The following is a 19,851-nucleotide window of genomic DNA, read 5'->3' on the forward strand; positions in this document are numbered from 1 at the left end:
AGGTGGCAAGTGGTTTCCAAGCTGACCCTGGTGAGTTTTTATATGATGACCATATGGAGACACATAGATCCCAACCTTCACATCCCTGCTACAAAAGAAACAGTTGTCTGGGTTACATTAACGTTTACAGTGCTTCACTCGACCTCCAGAGTTCGTTTGGCTTCACTGACAAGGAGAAATGAATTCTTTTATCTGATTGGATAGAAACAAAATGGAGAACGTGCACAAATGAGATGAGGTGATTAGAGGATGTTAGGATGATTACAGCCAAAGCTTTGTCCAATCAGAGTTGGACTCGCGTACACTGGATGTACTTTAGTGTTTGCTGCAGCGCCTAAGCCCCTGTATAGCACCCTCACCATAATTTCTCCATAGCAACCCATTAACTTGTAATTAATCACCATTTGCAGATTTACTTAAATTAACAATCTGAGCCTTTTGGAGTCTGTTGGAAACTGGAGGTGAATTTGCTCTCCAACTTTCGCTGTAATCTATCAATACTGTTTCAGTATTACTGTTTACGGTTTGAGTTCAAAGGGCTCAATCACAGTTCAAATGATATTTATATTTCCAATAACAATGATAAAAAAAATTTTAACTCAGACTAAAATAACAAAGCAGACTGTGTTGGCACTTTCAAAGGAGTGTTCCAACATAAATTTGTGGACATGCAAGAGACATAGAATTGTCAAAATTGAAACAGAGGTCGAGATAACCTGATTTTTTGTGGACACTACATTTCCCATAATGCATCTCAACAATTAACTTTTTTTTTTTAAAATTTGACCCTCCTCATAAAGGCCCACACTATTTGAAATTCCACAACCCAGTTTGTATTGCCGTCTTTCAGGTAAAATTTCAAGCTCAGTCGTAATGACATCACTATGACATCATCGGGGTTATTTTCCCAGACAGTCTGATTAGTACTGATGTTTAGGGGTAAGAATCGGTGAGGTGCTCCTTTAAAATAACTACAGACTGTGGAAGAAACTCTTCTAGAAAACTTAAAAAACAGAAATGAACCAACAGTAAAGGAACTTCAGTTTTTATATTTTACCACCAAATCAAACAGACATTTGCCAGTGTCACACACATCCCAGAATCCTCCTGGGGATGAACACTGGTGGGGATACAGCATCTGATGGTATTGGCAAACTTAAAAATCAGATGCGTTACAAAGACAACCACCTGCTTTATAGGAAAGGTTTCACCCAAATCAGTCGAGCAGACCAGCGGTAGCCACATGTTCTGCTCTGAAGCTGTGAACATGACGAGGTTACAACAGAAGCAGATTCTGGCAGTGTAGAAACCATCACCATGCCTCATGTACACTGGTACAAACAGTCCCATCCCAACAATGTCACAAATAGAAGCCGTAATGAACAATCTCACCACCTCACTGAAAATGTATAAAACCTTTAACAGGTCATTGTTACAGATAAAAAAAGTCTGAACACAGATCACGTCAATTAATCCAAAAAATAAAACATGACTGTCTATCTTCCACGTTTGCCATGAAATAGCAACCAGGTGAAGGGAGTGTGTGTCTATATTGTGCTGGTGTTCATCGCACTGGCCTTCACTTATACTAAAAGACCATTTTGCTAAACTGCTCCTTACTGCAAAAAACCTCTAACAGCTGGGATTCATCCGCCTCAGAGACTGGATTCTGTGTCTGTCAGATTCAATCAAATACTTCAGTGTAACCTCCTCATTCGTCTTATATTTCTGCATGACAACACATGATAACATGACGACAATTACTTGGCCAAGCTCGAGAGGCTTTGAAATGTTGAATGGCAACAAACACAGGAAAAAAAAAAAAAAAAAAAAAAAAAAAAAAAAAAAAAAAAAAAAAAAAAAAAGACACACACATAAATGCACTTGGCAGATGGTAAAAGTGAATTCAGCCTGAATAAAACAGACACAGACACGACCTTAAGATATAATAGAACATAGCAAATATAAAAACCATCTATGTATAAATAGAAACAATCACAACAAAGAAAATTAAAACTTAAATTTTAGGGGAGGGGGCAGCTGGAGTAACATTACAGTGAGTAACAGGGTTGAGAGCAGTGCATTAAACAAAGAAAAAAAGTGTACAGTAAAATATTAACACATTACTTGGTATATAGAAGGTGTCCTGTTTACAGGTAGAAATGTACAGCTGACCAACGTTTTGTTCAACAGTGTGAATAGATACAAGTTGTCTATAATGGAAATGTGTAACAGTAATTCACTAACTAAACCTGAAAACACTGGTGTCAGAAACATGATTCACAGACTGTGTGAACACAAACACACACCACTCTCATACCCAGATGAAATGGAATGACCCAAGGCTGTAGTTATTTGTGGTTTTCTTTGTTGTTGTTGTTGATTTGTTTTGTTTTTTCTCAGATGTGTTCTCGCTCACTCAAAGCACTTCGAGTCTCCCAGATCTCCAGGGCTGCACGGACCCCACAGGCGCTGCCCTCCTCTCTGACTCCCCCTTCAGGGCGAGGCCGGTGTGGGCGGATCTAGGCGGCGGCCTCCTCCAGCGCTGGCAGCAGGCCCTTCTCCGTCAGGTGAGCCTTCAGGGAGTTGAAGATGTGGAGCTGCTGGTCGGCACGGAGGGCCAGGAGCTGCTGGATCACCTTGCTGGGATTGGGGCCCCTGAGAGAAGGCGGACAGATAATCAATCACACATCGTTGTATTACTAAATCCCTCTTCTAGACAGTTATTGTGTGCTGTGTAAGCGATAGCTTAGCAACCGTAGCTAGGCATGGTAAGAGCATTAAGCTTGGATTTCTCAACATGTCATGCAGTATACTCAAAGAGTTACAACTTTACAATAGGACCAAACTTATAAAGCATTTATAATGGTTTATAACTAGTTTATTAATTAGCTTGTTATAAATCATTTATAAGCTGTTATAACACATTAGAATAAAAAGGTCTACAGTGACCTGTTGCTTGCCAAATAGTGAGCCCACATATCTCATTAGTTACTGAACTTTCATTGTTTTCTCCATCATGAGCATTTGTATCTGCTGCTTCATCACGTTTGTTAAGTTACTAACAATTAACCACCGTCACCATATTAATGGTCAGAAAGTTTCATTTGGCAGATCAAATTATAGCAGATCAAATGATCATCATTAAATTATTGTTAAACTTATTGTGTAAAACACATCACCAGCAAGTCTCCCTCTTACCGTTTATAAATAATAGTAACTCATTAATAAATGATGTGTTTTACACTTTACAGTAAGGCTCCTTTTACCAGTTATGAATGGTAGTAACTCATTAATTAGATTAATTAGTAAGCATTAACTTCATCTTGCCTGCATCAATGTATGACTTTTGTTATAACTTGTTTATGATTGTTTATTTATGATTTATAAAGTGTTAACAGCAGAATTAATGACCTAATATATATTATAATATATTTATAAACCATTTATAAATCCTTTATAAGTGTAGTCTTGTTTAGTCTAGTGTAACAGATAGATTTAATGGTGCTAAACTGCTTTAACTTAAGCTGCAGTTGTAGCATCTGCGGCTAACTAGCTTGGTTACAGTAGTAAAAACTTTGGAAGTAAGAGTGAGGAGGAGAGAGAGTTGAAATGATTAACTGTTGATGTCCAGGACAAAATCTGACAAAAAGCAAAGATCAAATACAACAAGTTTAAGTGTCATCATTTCATACAGATGTTGTATTTACCTGATAAAGCTGGCAATGTAGACATTAACAAATGTGGCCATGAGGTACTGGCAGTCGAACCTGTCCATAATGCCACCATGACCGGGGATTGTGTTGGCAAAATCCTGGAAGGACAAAGGACAGGAAACATGCAAAAAGTCATTAACAGTAATAAAATAAGTTAATATATACATCGGGAACACATATATTGAATAATTTCTATGTGATCAAACACTATACACACTATATTCTATGACTATGTAAGACTATATAAAGGTTCAAGCAGGACAACACAGGTGAGGAGGCTTTGTCAAATCTGAACAGGAAAAGCCTCAGACAGCAGCAGCGGACTGAGAGTGGAACGCCTCTGGATGTTTGATGCTTGGTGACTGAGGCTCTAAAGTCATGACAGGATGACGTCCTTCGTCTCTACCTTGATCTTGAAGGCTCTCTTGAAGCCGCTGGCGAAAAAGCCACCGAAGGGCCCCACGATGGAGGCGAAGCTGGAGAGAGCGATGCTGTGGATCTGGAACGGATAGAGGCGCACTGTGGTCTGTGGAGACGACAGGGAGGGGTTAGAATAACACAGACCAGCAGATACCAGCATGTCACAGCCAGTGTTTTAAAGTGGAACAGTCTAATAAAGGGTTCTTCTCTTTTTTCAGTTCTGCATTTCTTAACTGGATTTGTTCTTTTTATTGTGTCTGTGAGCTGAAACTAACAGTAAGGCCCTGATATAAATAACATACATACATACATACAGTTATGTTCATAATAATAGCAGTGTTTTTAAAAATGTGAGTAAATCACAAAATTCTTCAAATAAATTGTATTTTAATGAACACAAATGCATTGGGGACACTGCACATTCTATTTCAAAGCAAGAAAATTGGAAAAAGTAATTGAATTTGATAATATTTTACAGAAAGTCAAGAAATATAATGTTCAAAAAAATAGCAGTGTTGACATCTTTCTTTACAAAGTCAAAAATGTACTGTACAAACGAAGAAATGCTTGAAGATTCAACTAGAATCATAAACTAATATTTAGTTGCATAACCACGGTTTCTGATAACTGCTTCACATCTGTGGTACATGGAGTCGACCAACTTCTGGCACCGGTCAACAGGTATTGCAGCCCAGGACAATTGTACTAGGTTCCACAATTCCTCTGCATTTCTTGGTTTTGCCTCATGAACAGCATTTTTTATGTCAGCCCACAAGTTTTCTATGGGATTAAGGTCCGGGGATTGTGCTGGCGCTGGTGAATTCTGTTTGTCTGGAACCATGATTTTGCTCGCTTGCTGGTGTGTTTGGGGTCATTGTCTTGTTGAAACACCCATTTCAAGGGCATTTCCTCTTCAGCATACGGCAACATGACTTCTTCCAGTATTCTGATGTACTCAAACTGATCCATGATCCCTGGTATGCGATAAATAGGACCAACACCATAGTATGAGAAAGATCCCCATATCATGATGCTAGCACCACCATGCTTCACCGTCTTCACTGTGGCTTGAATTCAGTGTTTGCAGGACGTCTGACAAACTGTCTACTCTGTTTTTCCAAGGACAAATGCACAGCCAGCATTTGCAGCGTCAGTTGCCTTGATCCTTAAATAAACCTCACTAATTGAACTGAGGCACTGCTATTTTTTTGAACACGCCCCTTTCAGTAAATGATTCAGTTTCACAGAATCAGCAGCATGCACGTCATGCCTGTTGGGTCTGTTGGTTTTCTATACCTTTACTAAACCTTCTAGAAACTTACTTGCAGTGTAGAAGTTGAAAACAAAAACAGTGATTTATCTTGCTAGTGATGTGGGACTGCTATTATTTTGAACACAACTGTACATTCCTTACAACACGACTCTTACTGGCCGTAAAACTATGAATTATGAATATCTTGGTAATCCGTTTGACTAGAACACTGATCTTAAGAGATAAAGCTAGAGAGATGAGGGAGACTGCAGGTGAGTCTTACCCATCCGGTGACAGACTCCAGGACGCTGGGCAGGGCGTATTCCTGCAGCTGGAAAAGGTCAGACGGCTCACAATCCACCTGGAAACTGTTGGAGTCGTTGTTGAACTCCACTGGACACACAAAATAGCGGTAGCCGGCCATCACATAGGAGAGCTGTAGGGAGAGCAAGGCTCAGTTACTCTACATTAGAGGGTCTCAAAGTGGGGTCCTTGAGGGGGTTTCTGGGGGTCCCCAGCAAAAAGAGAAATCATTTATTTTCACTATAATTCTGTTCATAAGTAACACAATGACAGAATGTATGAATACTTTCTATAATAAAACATCAATTACACTGAATTGTTTTTTTATTTGTGTGTGCTTTTTTGTCTGAGCATTATAATGTAGATGAACCTTTGTCGCATTTTTACCGTCTAAAATTATACTATGTAAAGATAGTTGGATACTGAATCCCCCAGCCAGGCTAACATATATCTCAACCGATCATCTATGCGTGAGATCGACCGATCCACGGCCGATACCGATCATTTTTGGCTTGCATTGCAGATGGCATACGTTATGTCGCCCACACACACTTTGTAAAAGTTCCTGTCACGCGCTGGCGCAGTGAACAAGGTGGGAGGAGGGACTACACTACACTACACAGCACACAGCACTTCTCTCAGCCGCAGACACCTTAGTATTAACCACAGGTGATCGGTTTCAAGGTGATCGGTGACTAGAAGCATTTATGCCGATCTAGTTTCAGTAGCAGTATCTTGCCCAAGGACACTTTGACATGCGGCCTGGAGGAGCCGGGGACCGAACCACCAACCTTCTAATTAGTGGACGACCCGCTCCACCCGCCTCTCAACATGACAACATTGCATTAATTTATATAAACACACAATCAGGTGTCATGTTTCATGAATGAGTGAATATTGAAGGACTTTTAATTATCTTAGAAAACTTGTGGAGAAATGTGGACACTGTGGTGTGAGGAGCAGAGAACACAAAGGGTCAAATTCTCTATAACGGAAATCATATCTCACCATGATGCCAAACACAATGGTGGCGAACAACCCACCAATGAATCCCTCCCATGTCTTCTTGGGTGACAGCTGCAGAGGAAACAGTCCAGATGTTGATAGCAGGTTAAAATATTACAATGTACAAAGCAACACTTTTAATATGTCCAATCACATAAGTCAACACCCAGACCTCTAGACACTGATTATGTTTGCCACACAGCACACACTTGACCTGGCATTACAAGCGAAACTGGAGAGAGGAGAGGACTCTTTAAATATTACAGAGCTAAAAAGACTGATGCTACAAACCGACCTTGATGAGAGGGGTGCGGCCGAAGAAGAATCCAAACATGTAGGCCATAATGTCGTTACAGATCACACAGGAAATTGGCACAATGAACCTATTTACACAAAGGAGAGTTCGCATCAGTCATTGTTACGACTAGATGAAAATACTTTTTATGCAACAAGAGATCCGTGATGAGGCAATCTGAAAAAGTACTCATTCAATATCTAATGGTCGATACATGTTCAAACCAACATAAAAATGTAACATAATTTGGTTTCAGCATAATTAGATTTTACTTCCTGGGCAGATATGATCAGAGAGAAGGGGCCATGATATTCACACTGAAGTGGTTAAGCTGTACGGTATAAAAGGTGATAAAGGATTGTTTACTCACCAGATCATCCCCTCAAACAGGTTGTGAATGATAAGGTGAGACTGAGTCACCACAATCAGCAGAGTCACATGGGTCCAACCAAACTGCAGACACAAGATTAACAAGGTATGTTTACACGAGGACACGTTTACATTTGATTTCAGTTCAAAACACATTCATCTTCATTGATCTTTATTATGTCTGAGTTTTAATTCTGAATATTTCTTCAAAGACCGGACACAGAGCGACAACATTTTCTGAGACAGATGATTTCCTGCTAAGACATTTCTGTAGGAAAATGACTTTAAGTTGGTGTGAACTGCCTCCCTCCAAAGTTAACAATGAACAGTGGCTGCACAGTGAAGGGTTGTGCCAGCAACAGACAAAATGTTTCCAGATAATAGTTTTTATTACACCCTCAATGTGAGTGGAGAATGTGTTCCTGCTCGACAGTGAGAACTAGCTGTACTCCTCATGTGTTCACTTACAGACAGCAGAGGACTGTGGACAAACGCACTCAGTCAGGTGGGAATGTTTGTGTTTGTGTAAAACCTGCTCAGGATAAAAACTAAATAAACCACTGACAAGAGCAGAGGCAGATTTCTCTGTTTCTGGCCACCACCACTAAATGAATCAACTATGTGCCAGAGATTTCCATTAGAGCAATCTCTGGCCCACTTCTCCCCTCACTCGAGTGCCTGTGTTTTGGCCGGCTTCATCAATAACCCAGTGGCCTCGAGGCTGGTGGCCAGGAGGAGGCAGGGTGCAGGGTACTTACCATGTAGAACTGAAGGCGGTAGTGTTTCTTCACCAAACTCAGCACAAACATGCAGAAACCTGCAACAGCAGGACAGATAATGTATGAAAAACCGAATGAAAGGGGTGTGATCAGAACTCATTCATTCAGAATCCAGGTCATCTTTGGTCAAATTCTGGCTAAATGTAGCTCGACCTATTTCAGACAGAGCCCAGTGTTAATGTGCAGAGAGGAGCTCAGGGTTACTGCAGCCATTAGTTTCATGCTGTATACATGACAGGATGTAGCAGAGCAGAGTATCTGAGTGCCTAAGTTCTTTTACTGGGAGAAAAGAAATCAAACCAGACGTTCTGAGGAGTCTTTTCCAACATGTTAAAAATATGTCCTGTAGATTTGAGCATTTTCTGACACTTGAGGGAATGACACCATTATCTTACACTGAACACAGTGCGAAAGTCAGGCCATTCAGTTTCATCATGAATCTAGTAGGCAGAGAGAGTCACGGTGCTTCCTTCCCCACCACATCCTGTTTGCCATCAGTTAGCAGCTACAGTGGCTCTGAATAACTGACAGAAAACCTGTAGCACAGGAAGTGGGACCTCTCCAGTTACCATAGTGTCTCTGAAATAACCAACTCTGAAGTATCTAATCTAATATGGTAACACCAAAGACCACAGAGTTATAAAGTCTGATGTTCTACGTTTTGACAGGGGTGGACAGTAACAAAGTACATGTACTTCAGTACTGTATTTAAGTACTTTACTTGAGTTTCATTTCCTTTGAAACGCCACTGCACTTAAAAGACAAATACTGCACTTTTGACGCCACATTTCTATGAAGTATTCGTTACTTTGAAGCAGAGCTTTTAGTCAGTTTTGAAAAATGCAATAGGCCATATGCTGTGTTCAGAAAAAATACATAAACGACAATGGCTCCTTTTTTTGATTCAATTGTGTTCTTATGACCATTTCTATCAGCTTTGTATCACATCCTACAAGCTTTTACTCCACAGATTCTACAGTCAGTTCAGTCAGTAGGTTGCTTCAGTCTTTAGGATCTGTAAACAAGTACTCCAGTAATTTAACTCGAGTAAAAGTTAGAGTGAACAACCTTCACTTGTAGTGGAGTGCTATTTGAACAGGAGTTTGTGTACTGTGACTCAAGTAATGGAGCTATGCACTTTGTCCACCTCTGAATTTTCCTTTTCAATTTCCGATGACTCTTTTCCTGAACAGAACAATTTGTAATTGGACATTTATTTATATTTCCCCTCTGGAAAGATCTAATTAATCAAACACTGAGATCAGCTGAGACGAGCCTGAAAACTCCTGATGCAATGTGATCAACTCAAACTCTAAACAGTCAACTGAATATATGACCTCTGCTGTAGGGAAGACCAGTTTAATCTAATCATTTGATAAAATGTTAATGTATTCATTTCTTTATCCCTGAGGACAGTCACTAACTACTGCGTCACCTTGTGACACCTTTGGCTCCAATAGGACACGTAGACATTACTGATTAGAAACCCTGGTGTCCTGGTGTTTTGTTGCATCATGTGACTTCTCCACTTGGCCCATACCCCTCTGCCTATGTAGTAAAATATACTATACCAGAACAAATTGTGGAACCTGACATGAGTCACTATTGAATGAATACATGCATCTCTTTGTGGTCCACTGGCAGGATATGATACATTTACAACACCAGAAGACAACTGTGAAAACTCATACATCATACACTGTGCACTGCAGGAAGTTATTCCAGTAATGTCTGTCCTTTCCTCACATCGATGAGAACAGACCTTTATTTTCAGCTCGAGTCTCCTCTAGTGTTTGTACCTGTGAGGTAGAGAGCGAAGGAGATGAAGCGGTGGTATTTGCTGAGGATACGAAGCGGCTCCTCCCTCTGCACCAGTGTGAAGAAGTAATCTGTCACGGTCTCGCCATAGAAAAAGTAGTTCACACACAACAGGAAGTACCTGCGGGGCAAAAAGGTTGGAGCAAATGTACATATGTGACGGCTTTATGACAGCAGCTAATCAGACTCTGAATTCACTATGCCTGCAGAAAAACACCAGTAATATGAAAAATAACAGTAATATGCTGCAAAGACACGTCACATTTTTTGCAGGGCTTGATTTGAATCTAACATGTGAGTAAACTTCATGAAGGAACAAGCCCAAATATTCCACCGTTCCAAAGCACTAACTGCACATGATGCTTTGAATCTTCACCAGGTTTTTCAGGCATAGTGAATGTCAGGGCTCTTCTACCTGTCTACACCAGAGCTTTTCAAACTGTGAGGCGGGCCTCCCCCAGGTGGCGCTGAGAGAGACATGTGAGGTAAAGATAGTTTGTGCGGTGACAGGGACAGGAACATGCTGGTGTTCAACAGGAAGTTACTTTTGATTCATCCAGCTCACTAACACAGGCCGCAGCCAGAGAAGTGACAATTTGCACCTACATTTGTACTGAGTCATAACTCAGTCAAATCTGCACAAACAAACATGATACATACATTTTTAGATTCACTATTCACATTTTCTGAGGAGCATTATATTTGATGGGGGGGCACCGTGTCACACTTTGAAAACCCCTGCTCTGTACTGTACATCACTATTGCTAAAATCAAACAGCGCTGATGATTCACTGTATTTCTGCCGATTGGCTTAATCATCTTCAATCTACTCAAGATTAAAACAGGTCAGGAAACAAACCTCAGGAAATCTGCAACAAAATAAAACATGAGACAAACATGAAACAATAAGAAAGAAGCAAACCTTTTGCTGTGTTCATGACACCTTCGTAAAAAACACTCAATTGTTTGTGTGTGCACTTGTGTACTGTGTGTGTGTGTGTGTGTGTGTGTGTGTGTGTGTGTGTGTGTGTGTGTGTGTGTGTGTGTGTGTCTCCTCACCAGCTCAACGTCCTGAACCAGGGCAGGTGGTAGGAGTGGTAGACGCTGTAGCCGATGGTGATGATTTCTTGGAAGCACTTGATCTGAACACAGAGGACCTGCACAGAGAAACTGTGTCACCACATGCAAAGCAAAGGAAGCATCAGAGCTCTGTGTGTGTTTGTGCATGTGTGCCTGTGTGTGTGTGTGTGTGTGTGTGTGTGGGTGTGTATGTGCCTGTGTGTGTGTGTGTGTGTGTGTGTGCATGGCCTGCTGTCCTAGTGACACAAAATGGCTGGCAGGCCCATTTCAAGGGAATTCCCAGATGACAGGAGCAGCGGTCCTGCGTGTTATTAGAGAGCCAGGATCTCATTAATCCATCAGATTACATTTTTCAAATTCAGATGCACAGAACGAGCTGCAGAGAGGTTGAGCTATGAACCTCAAGAAAAAATGTACAACTCAGTGAGAAAATGAGCTGTGTCTGTACCTTAAATATAAATATATACATATATGAGACCTTGGCTTAAACGTTATTTTTGAACCATGAATTTTAATAACCGTGTTTCATTCCACAAAAGCGACCAAAAAAAAAAAAAAGATTTCACAACAAGCTGTTTGAGCACCATCAGTGTTGTTTGTACTCACAATCATCATAAGCACCATGGGGCCCAGGTAGATGATGAAGAAGAAGAAGGAGATCATGGCTAATGTGAGGATGCCTCGTACCCACCAGTTCTTCCATCTGGAGGAAGCACAAACAAACACTTGTTCAATGTCAACTCATTAAAAAAGGTGAACTAGAATGGCACTGAGTGGAGCGCATACCTCCGCCAAGCCCAAACACACCTACACATGTCTGTGTAGCTCTTATAACAGAAAATGTCAGTGTTATACACTTTATACAGCTGCATGAATCGTCTCACTGCTGTGTCGCAACCACTGTTGTTACTGTGTAAATTTATTCGTTGCATTTTGAATGAAATACTGATGTAAGCATTCCTACATGCTGCTGGTCTCATATGCCCTGATACTTACTATTAAGTACAACTCTGTGTGTAATGCAGATTCAGCAGATTTTCTTCAACCTGTTCCAGATATCTGAATCTGCACCAAACTCTTTACACCATAAATAAGTTTGATATTAAACATCAGGATCCAAATGTTATTTCTTGACGGACTGAAAAATGCTTTATCTCACAATATAGTAAGAAAAGTGATCAAAAAAAAAGGTTTTTCCTTGACCCGCTCGCCCCTTTAACTGGATCCACTCTGAAATTCAAAGGTTCTTTCCTGGCCTGTGCCCCATCCCTGCATCAAGTTTGGTGCAAATCGGTGCACTACTTTTTGCATAATCCTGCTGACAAATAAACAAACCATCAAACAAACCAACAAACAGACACAAGTGAAAACAAAACCTCCTTGGAGTAGGTAAAAAAAAAAAAAAAAAATGTCTCTTTACACCAAGGAACCTCAATATGCATTATCCCCTCCATGTGTTGCGCAGAGTGCCTTGTTTGTGTCATTGTGAATATGTTTTCCATAACTTGCAGCTTTAACATCTCTACAGTGTGACTGCACTCACTGCTGCTCAAAGAAAACTGTGTGAGGAGGGATTCCTCTGTGTGAATCATAACTCCTCCACATGTGCAGCAGTGCTGAGATGAAGTCCAGGACAAACATGGGCCTTTTGTTTAGGTTAGTAGCTCTACACAGATAACAAGTGTCAAACATGTACTGTATACATTTTATTTTTGCTGGTTGTCATCTATTCAGGACAAGTTTACTTTACATGCTCAGCACTCTGCTTTATAGACATGTTGTTAAACACATTCTCAATAGACAGCTCTGGTTATTGGTTTTCTCTTTTACAGTAATGGTACCTTGAGGAGAGTCCGGACAGGGCCTTGTTTAGAACCTCAGGGGTGTCATCAGGAGGGACCGGCACCTCTGGGACCCCTGAGTCCACCTTGGCCTCAGTGTCTGAAACCCCATCTTTTTCCACCTTCAGCTCACTGTCTGAACCCTGACAGACAGACAGACAGACAGACAGACAGACAGACAGACAGACAGACAGACAGACAGACAGACAGACAGAGGAGAAAGAAGACATTTAGTAAAGGTAAAATGTTGTAGCAAAACAACCACAGGTGCAACCACAGAATCACCAGGAACACTTTTCATTCATATACATTTATATTTGACTTTATTCCGTCCTGAATTCAGATTGAGAAGCCATGAAATATTTCAAGAATTGCTCTTACTTGTATATGACATATGATATTCAATTAATTTTACTCAATCATTTTTACTTTTTCTCTTTACTACCACATAAGGAGATTTGAGTGTATTTGTGTTGTTCCAGCAGCACAGGACTTATAGAGCTAAAGGAATGTAAGTGAAGCTCTTCATTTCACTATGTAAACCGTCAAACTAGAAGTGAATGCTATTAACATGACGACTGCCTCAAACTAAATCACAACACTGTATCTAGGTGACATGGCTCTTGGTGTTTTCGCCCGTTACAGTAAAAGATATACATACATATTTTGCACTTTGTTCCCCACTGAAAGAATAAGCTGCTGCTTTGACTGAGAAATGTCATCAATCTAAATGTTTCACTGTTTAACATAACTTCATTCAGAACAAACTGTCATCTGACTTTCTGAGCTGCACACAGAGATCGTAAAATCAGCTTCACTTTAGAGGTAGAAATAAGAATTAATGCAGAAAGACGCAAGCTAAATTATTTCTATAAACATTTAAATGTTAGAGGCTATCAGGTTATCATTATGAGATACATTAGATACTATGTGAGCAGTGGTCTTACTTCACCTTACCACTACAATCTTATGCTCTGAGCCTTTTCTCAAAGTACTTTTGTTAATATCTCCTTGATCAGACTGTAATCACCATCTTTGCATATATCTAAGTTGCGTGTTAAAAAAGAAAATGAAAAAAGAAAACATAAACAAACAGATTATTATTTGACTTATAACACATTCCCACTGATATGACCAAATATAACAACTGTAAAACAACAAAATTAACGTTATTAAAGTTATTAAATAAAATAAATTGCAACCAAATATACCTAAAATGACAACAATTGCTATTTACATTCAATAACCCTGCCAATAGAGCTAAAGCAGAAAATCATAGTAAATTGACCTGCATTTCTTCACAAAATGGTTTTATATTCAACCAGACTGGTCAGAATCTAAAGGCTCACAGGTGTTTTCAGTTCTGCCTGATTAAATCTCTGCTCAGGTTGACGGTGGGTGAAGTGACACTGGGTTTTTTTAGGTCACCAAACTATGTTCCAAAGAGCGACAGAGGTGCAGGTTCTCTAACAGGAACAACAAATCAGCCTCCATTTGCTACTGCTCCTACAGGTGTCAAGCTTTCCGTGAGATCCCCGTCAAAGACTCTTAAATGTGCATAATTATAATCCTGATATAATGCTGAAAGACTGAGGCTAAAGATAAATGTTACAGGCATCAAGTTACCCATCCTCACCTGCTGATCCAATGTGCTTGTCAAGTCAGTGAGGAGCAGCATTACATAACCCTGTTTTTTATAATACAGTATTGTTATTAAAAATGTAATCAAAATGTGATTACGGACTCACAGCACCATGTTTGAATGTTAACTAGGAGAAAACTGAGATTAGACTTATACCTTATTTTTCCTATTTTTAGACTGTGTTTCACATCACTTTGAAGTTGAGGACTGAGTTAGTGAAACATCAGGTAACATGTCCGGTTGTAATTAAAAATAAAAAGAGCAGGACAAAGCTGTTAATGCTGGCCTACACTGTACTGTCTATGTTCCCTAACATTGGATGTGTGATTGGATAGCTTGTAATACCATTTAATAATGTAGTTAGCTAATGAAAGGGCTCCTCAGCTTTGGAGAAAATGCTAGGTCACTACAGTAGGCAGTGAGCTAGTTAGCAATGCATGCTAACGTTTGTAGCTTATGTTATAGTAGACAAACAAACTGATTTGTCCAATACTTAGTTAATGCCCCTGTGTGTTGTAAGTACTCGTACTATATAGCAACAGACACACTGCTTCAGTTGTCTAAGCTATGATTGGACAATTTCTGTTATGGGGAGGGGCTTAAGGTGAACAATTACGTGCAGTTTGTAGATACCCGCTCAGAAGGGCCAGTCTGCCAAAATAAGTAAAAACGTCTGTATGGGTGGACCAAGCCCTGTGGGTCAGAACAGTCCAGCCCATTTTCTGTATTGTACACATGTTGATACAACACTGAACACGCTGCCTCAGGTTCACGGTATCAGAGATGGACATACTGTATTAAGCAAACAGCAGCAGGACTGCCAGTGCAAGGTTGTGTGTGGGAGGTTAAACACTGCGCCAAATCATCTCCATCCATACTGTTGATTTCTCAGAACCATCTGTTCACTTGACGGAGACCTGATTAAAGCACACTCCGCTCTCTGCTTCTCCATGGTAACAATAATCAAAGGATGGAGGTAATCAGATGATGTCAGTTGAACAGAGAGGTTTCCAGAGGTCAGTCTGTCCTTTCATTTCTCTCACTTCCCACCCACTGACCTTTCTGCTGCTGGTGACCAAATTAGGCTCACAGCTCTCACTTCACAGTCACACAGCAGATGGTTGACTTGCTGTGACGCCCACTCAGTCTCACACACACATCCTTTACTGTTAGACACTGCTATATTACTGCAGCTGGAAACTTTTTATATTTTCCATTACTAACAATCCAGATATTTTGTCTTATTTTACTGAGCTATCGTCTGTGTTTTTGTTCCTTTTTCTACACGTTTACTTTCACAATGGTGACAGCAAACATGCTGCAAAGACTGAGCCGGGGACATGTCTGTCATTATCAACCTACAGTATTTTGAACTTTACTGACCTTTTTTTAAACAGGTTAAAGGTACATTACATAATGCTGTGATAATGTAACCACCTCAAAATTATGTTCTTTATGCATGTAAATCTATGTTATAACAAATAAATAAATGAGAACCCCAACACCACATTCATAGTCAATGTCATGGTTCATTCAGGCGTCTTCAGCTGATGTAATGATACACCATTATATTTTGGACAGTGGGCACTTGTTATGATACAGTGTCATGTTATCAAATTCTTGAAAAGACCTGCATAATATACATTAACAAGAAAACCAGTCAAATTCACAATGTAAAAGCACTTTATATGTGTATTTCTGACCACATTATCAACTGAGTCCACAACATTGCTGCCAACAGTTTCTTGTTATGATAAAAAATATCTTCTTTTCCACATTCATAGCAAGGTATTTTATATATTATGTCACATTTTTTCCTGTTATTACTAGATAATAAATTTATCTGATTTAACAAGGAGGTTTTTCCTGTTATATCATAAAACGTATTATTGTGCAAAATCGATGTATTAATGATAAAAAAGTCATAAAATGAATTAATGTTCTTATAATGTGAAAGGAAGTTTATTATAATAAACTGATTAGTTTGCTGTGTGGATTCAGTTGGCTCATTAGAAAGATATAATATGGAGGTTGTGGATCACAGTTTGTCATTTGCAACAATCACTTTGTTAGCGCTAAGCAAAAGACTGACTCCCTGACTGGCCAACACAACTCTCTGCAACAACTCAGATAAATGAAAAAAATTTACATGTACACTTCAAATTATAGGAAACAATTAACAAAATAATCTACCAGTAACTGTCAAAACCCACCAACTAAATGCAGAAGCCTAAACAGGAACACACACACACACACACACACACACACACACACACACACACACACACACACACACACACACACAGACTCAATCTCCCTCTGCTGGTTTCTATGGAGACGATATCCGTCATTCAGGATGCTTGAGTTAAAAATAGGAGCTGGTTTCACATAAACACTCCTCCCCTTTCAGGCTTTCTGGAAGATGAGCGGCAACCCTGAGTGTCTTTGTTTTGTTTATGTCCAATTCACTAGGAAAGGCTAGACCTGCGAGCTGTGAGAAAACAGGCACAATTATGATCTAAGTCCCATCTTCAGTGGGATTTTACAGCTTTTAGACCAGGGCATCAAAACCCAGAGGATAGTGGGTCCTTCATAAAGCAACAAAAGGGAAAGATGAGGTTTGATGAGGTTTTTCATCCAGGTTTTCAGCTGTGTCGTGCTGAGTTCATCAGAAGCAAATATTTATAGCTGAAGACCATGTACGTATTTAAAATGAGTCTTACTGACTGAAACCAGATCTTTTAACAGAACTGTACACAGATGATGCATCAAGCTGGTATCCAGTATGTTGTTTTGTAATTTAATCAAAGTGTGACTCCGTGATTAACGTGTGAATTGATTTCACAGTACTACTATTTATGCTAACCACCATAAAAAGTACTTCACCTTTTATAAACTGATGTAATTTTCTGTAGAGCTCGCCTTGGAAAGCTCATCCAGATATAAATGTCAAGGCAGGGCCAGAACAGATTTAGTAATCACCTCTTTTTTTTTTTTTTTTTTTTTTACTTTTCCTTGGTATGATGATTATGTCACTGACAGGGACCCACCAGAACAGCTTACTGACCTAATAAACTGTATGTTGTGGATCAATCTGTCTGTGGGCCTCCCTCACCTCAAGCAGCCATGATAATTTATTGTTTCTCTGAATTTCTACATCACTTCATAGGACACTCGTTATAATGAATTTATTGCACAACTTGCTGATCCACATTAGAAGCACCAAAGCAACTTCAGTCAGTACTATCTACACTGTCCTGAAACACATAGCGACCAAGAGAAATGGAGTAAAAAGCAGCACATTCAGAGAAAGCACTAAATCAACCATTCCCCTAAAAAGACCTGTGTGGTTTGTCGTTGGGATGTAGCTGATGCTCTGATCCACTAATTTCCCATATGCTTTAAGCTGTTCTCCAGTTTTCTGTAATCTCGTCCTCATGTCCTAGATAGATCCATCCAACCATTACCACACACCTCTCCTAGGTCACACTACTCACTGGGAAACAACTTTTAAATCCATATTAACACAGATAATGCATTTATTTCCCTTCAGCTTCAGCACAACAGGAGATTAATATAATACCTAAGGCAGTATGACTTACTATTGTAGCATTCATATTAGTCAATCTAAGGCTGTTACATTGGTCGTTTAGCAGTCCTATAGTAAACAAGCTGGTGGAAAAACAAACAGTTCACAGCAAAGACACCAGATAACAGATATGGAGAGGTGCCCATCAGGCTTTTTCAGTGCTAATGTAGTCCTGATGTGGGACAGTGTATGTGGATAGCTCACCAGGCATCAGTCAAATACTTCAGAATTTACTGTTGCTTTGCTCAGCAGCAAGTAAAGAAGACGATTCAAATACAGTCTAAGTTTTATAGTATAGAAGGAGAGCGATTCTATACATCGGCATATACCTGATAGAGAAAGCAGAGCTAAATGCAATCCAATTTTAACTTCTGCAAGTGGCTTGCCTGGTGTCTTCACGACGAAAACACACCCAGGAAGACGGTGAGTAGCATCAGCCAATCAAGTCTAAAATGTCAGTAAATTGGCGGATGATTTGTACAGCGCGCTTCAGCGGACTGTATCTGCTCTTAAATTGTAGTAAGTAAGAAAGAGAGTCCGAAGAAAACACGCGAAAACCCCGTGTTTTAATGAATTCAGACATTTCTTTTCCTCTAGCTAACGTTACACGAGCCACTAACACTAATGCATTAGGATAGCTGGCTGGCTAGCTAGCATTAGCATCACTTCAAATGGCAGGACTGATTCTTGGCTAAGGCTACCTTGTCCTCTGACGGCTGCTGCTGTAACGCTGGGTCGGTGTCTCTGGCTCCACGGTGCCTCAGCTCTGTCATCTTAGCAGATCGTAGCTTAACGACAACAGCGAAGGTCCTGTGGCTCCGACACACAAACTTGTTATAGTGACTGACAGATCTTCTGCTACGATCCTGGTAAGGTTTTGCACAGCAACACTGTTCACACGAAGAACCCAGTCAATATCACTTAACCAGGAATAAACGAAAAACAAAACTTCCGGTTTTCAAAATAAAGTCCATGTAGTAGATAGATAGATAGATCCAAAGAATCTGTCTCAAAAACACTCCCTGTCAAAAAGCTTCAACTTCTATCATGAAATACTAAATCAATAAAGTTTTTCCGAAGTTTTTTTTGTACTAACAGAGCTTCCAAGGATTCTGGTGTCCAGTTTCTTCAGTAAGTAAATGTTAAATTTCTTCATGGTTTCCAGATGTAATGCACTTTATATGCATTTTTAGTTAAGTATACAATGTGCATAATGCACCACGAAGGGTTAGCAATATTACAATATATAATATTGATATCACAGTTAATGTGAATTACAGATTCACCTTGCTAACCAAGCTTGCTAGTTAGCGCTAGCGTTAGCTGATTGACTTTTCTCTGCTAACGTTACCTTGCCCAACCGGGCTGGTAACCTGTGTTTAACACTGTTGAACCATGTGTTGCTGTAAGGGGAGCTGTTCAAAAAAAAAACTTATCTGAAGAGTTAAAGTGGAAAATTCCTTGGGAACAGACACACAATAAGGATCTCTTCCAAGGTTGGCAGGTGTCCTGATAGTAACAACAATGCAATGATTACTGTTTGCGCAATAAAACAAGAAGCATAAAACAAAGAAACTATTTGAACACCACCCTCTAGTGAGAAAAGAAATCAGAGAATTCCTTGTTAAGAATTACACAAGAGAGGCCTCTTCTGCAGATTCATGGTCAGAAATTGGTTTCTTCCACTACGTTTGCTTCACCTCCTTATTGTGAAATAAGGAACAGTTGTGGACAGTGTGCCC

At 39.9% G+C, this 19,851-nt stretch overlaps 1 protein-coding gene across 1 annotated transcript; it reads right to left on the reverse strand.

Moving 5' to 3' along the window:
* Nucleotides 1-1,029: 1,029 nt before the first annotated feature.
* cds2 (CDP-diacylglycerol synthase (phosphatidate cytidylyltransferase) 2) lies at nt 1,030-19,036 on the reverse strand. Its single transcript, XM_023397738.2, has 13 exons — nt 18,811-19,036; nt 12,879-13,021; nt 11,644-11,740; nt 11,017-11,114; nt 9,939-10,078; nt 8,119-8,177; nt 7,362-7,444; nt 6,992-7,079; nt 6,700-6,768; nt 5,672-5,824; nt 4,123-4,242; nt 3,711-3,814; nt 1,030-2,658 (listed from the first exon to the last, which is right to left on the reverse strand). The coding sequence occupies exons 1-13, from the start codon at nt 18,880-18,882 to the stop codon at nt 2,523-2,525; spliced, it is 1,362 nt and encodes a 453-aa protein (XP_023253506.1). The 5' UTR covers nt 18,883-19,036; the 3' UTR covers nt 1,030-2,522.
* Between the last annotated feature and the right edge of the window lie 815 nt (nt 19,037-19,851).

Source organism: Seriola lalandi, unplaced genomic scaffold (assembly GCF_002814215.2).
Source record: "Seriola lalandi dorsalis isolate HSWRI2012SDOR001 ecotype SW California unplaced genomic scaffold, Sedor1 jcf7180002054883, whole genome shotgun sequence".
In the NCBI taxonomy this organism is placed as follows: domain Eukaryota; kingdom Metazoa; phylum Chordata; class Actinopteri; order Carangiformes; family Carangidae; genus Seriola; species Seriola lalandi.

What these genes read in the sequence shown, in the direction of transcription:
- cds2 (XM_023397738.2), bottom strand. Translation starts at nt 18,882, where the DNA reads ATGACAGAGCTGAGGCACCGTGGAGCCAGAGACACCGACCCAGCGTTA. An exon ending in ACCGCCTTCAGTTCTACATG is followed by an intron (nt 7,445 to 8,118) that starts GTAAGTACCCTG and finishes TTGTGTCTGCAG; the next exon opens with TTTGGTTGGACCCATGTGAC. An exon ending in TACATTGCCAGCTTTATCAG is followed by an intron (nt 2,659 to 3,710) that starts GTAAATACAACA and finishes GCCTTCTCTCAG; the next exon opens with GGGCCCCAATCCCAGCAAGG.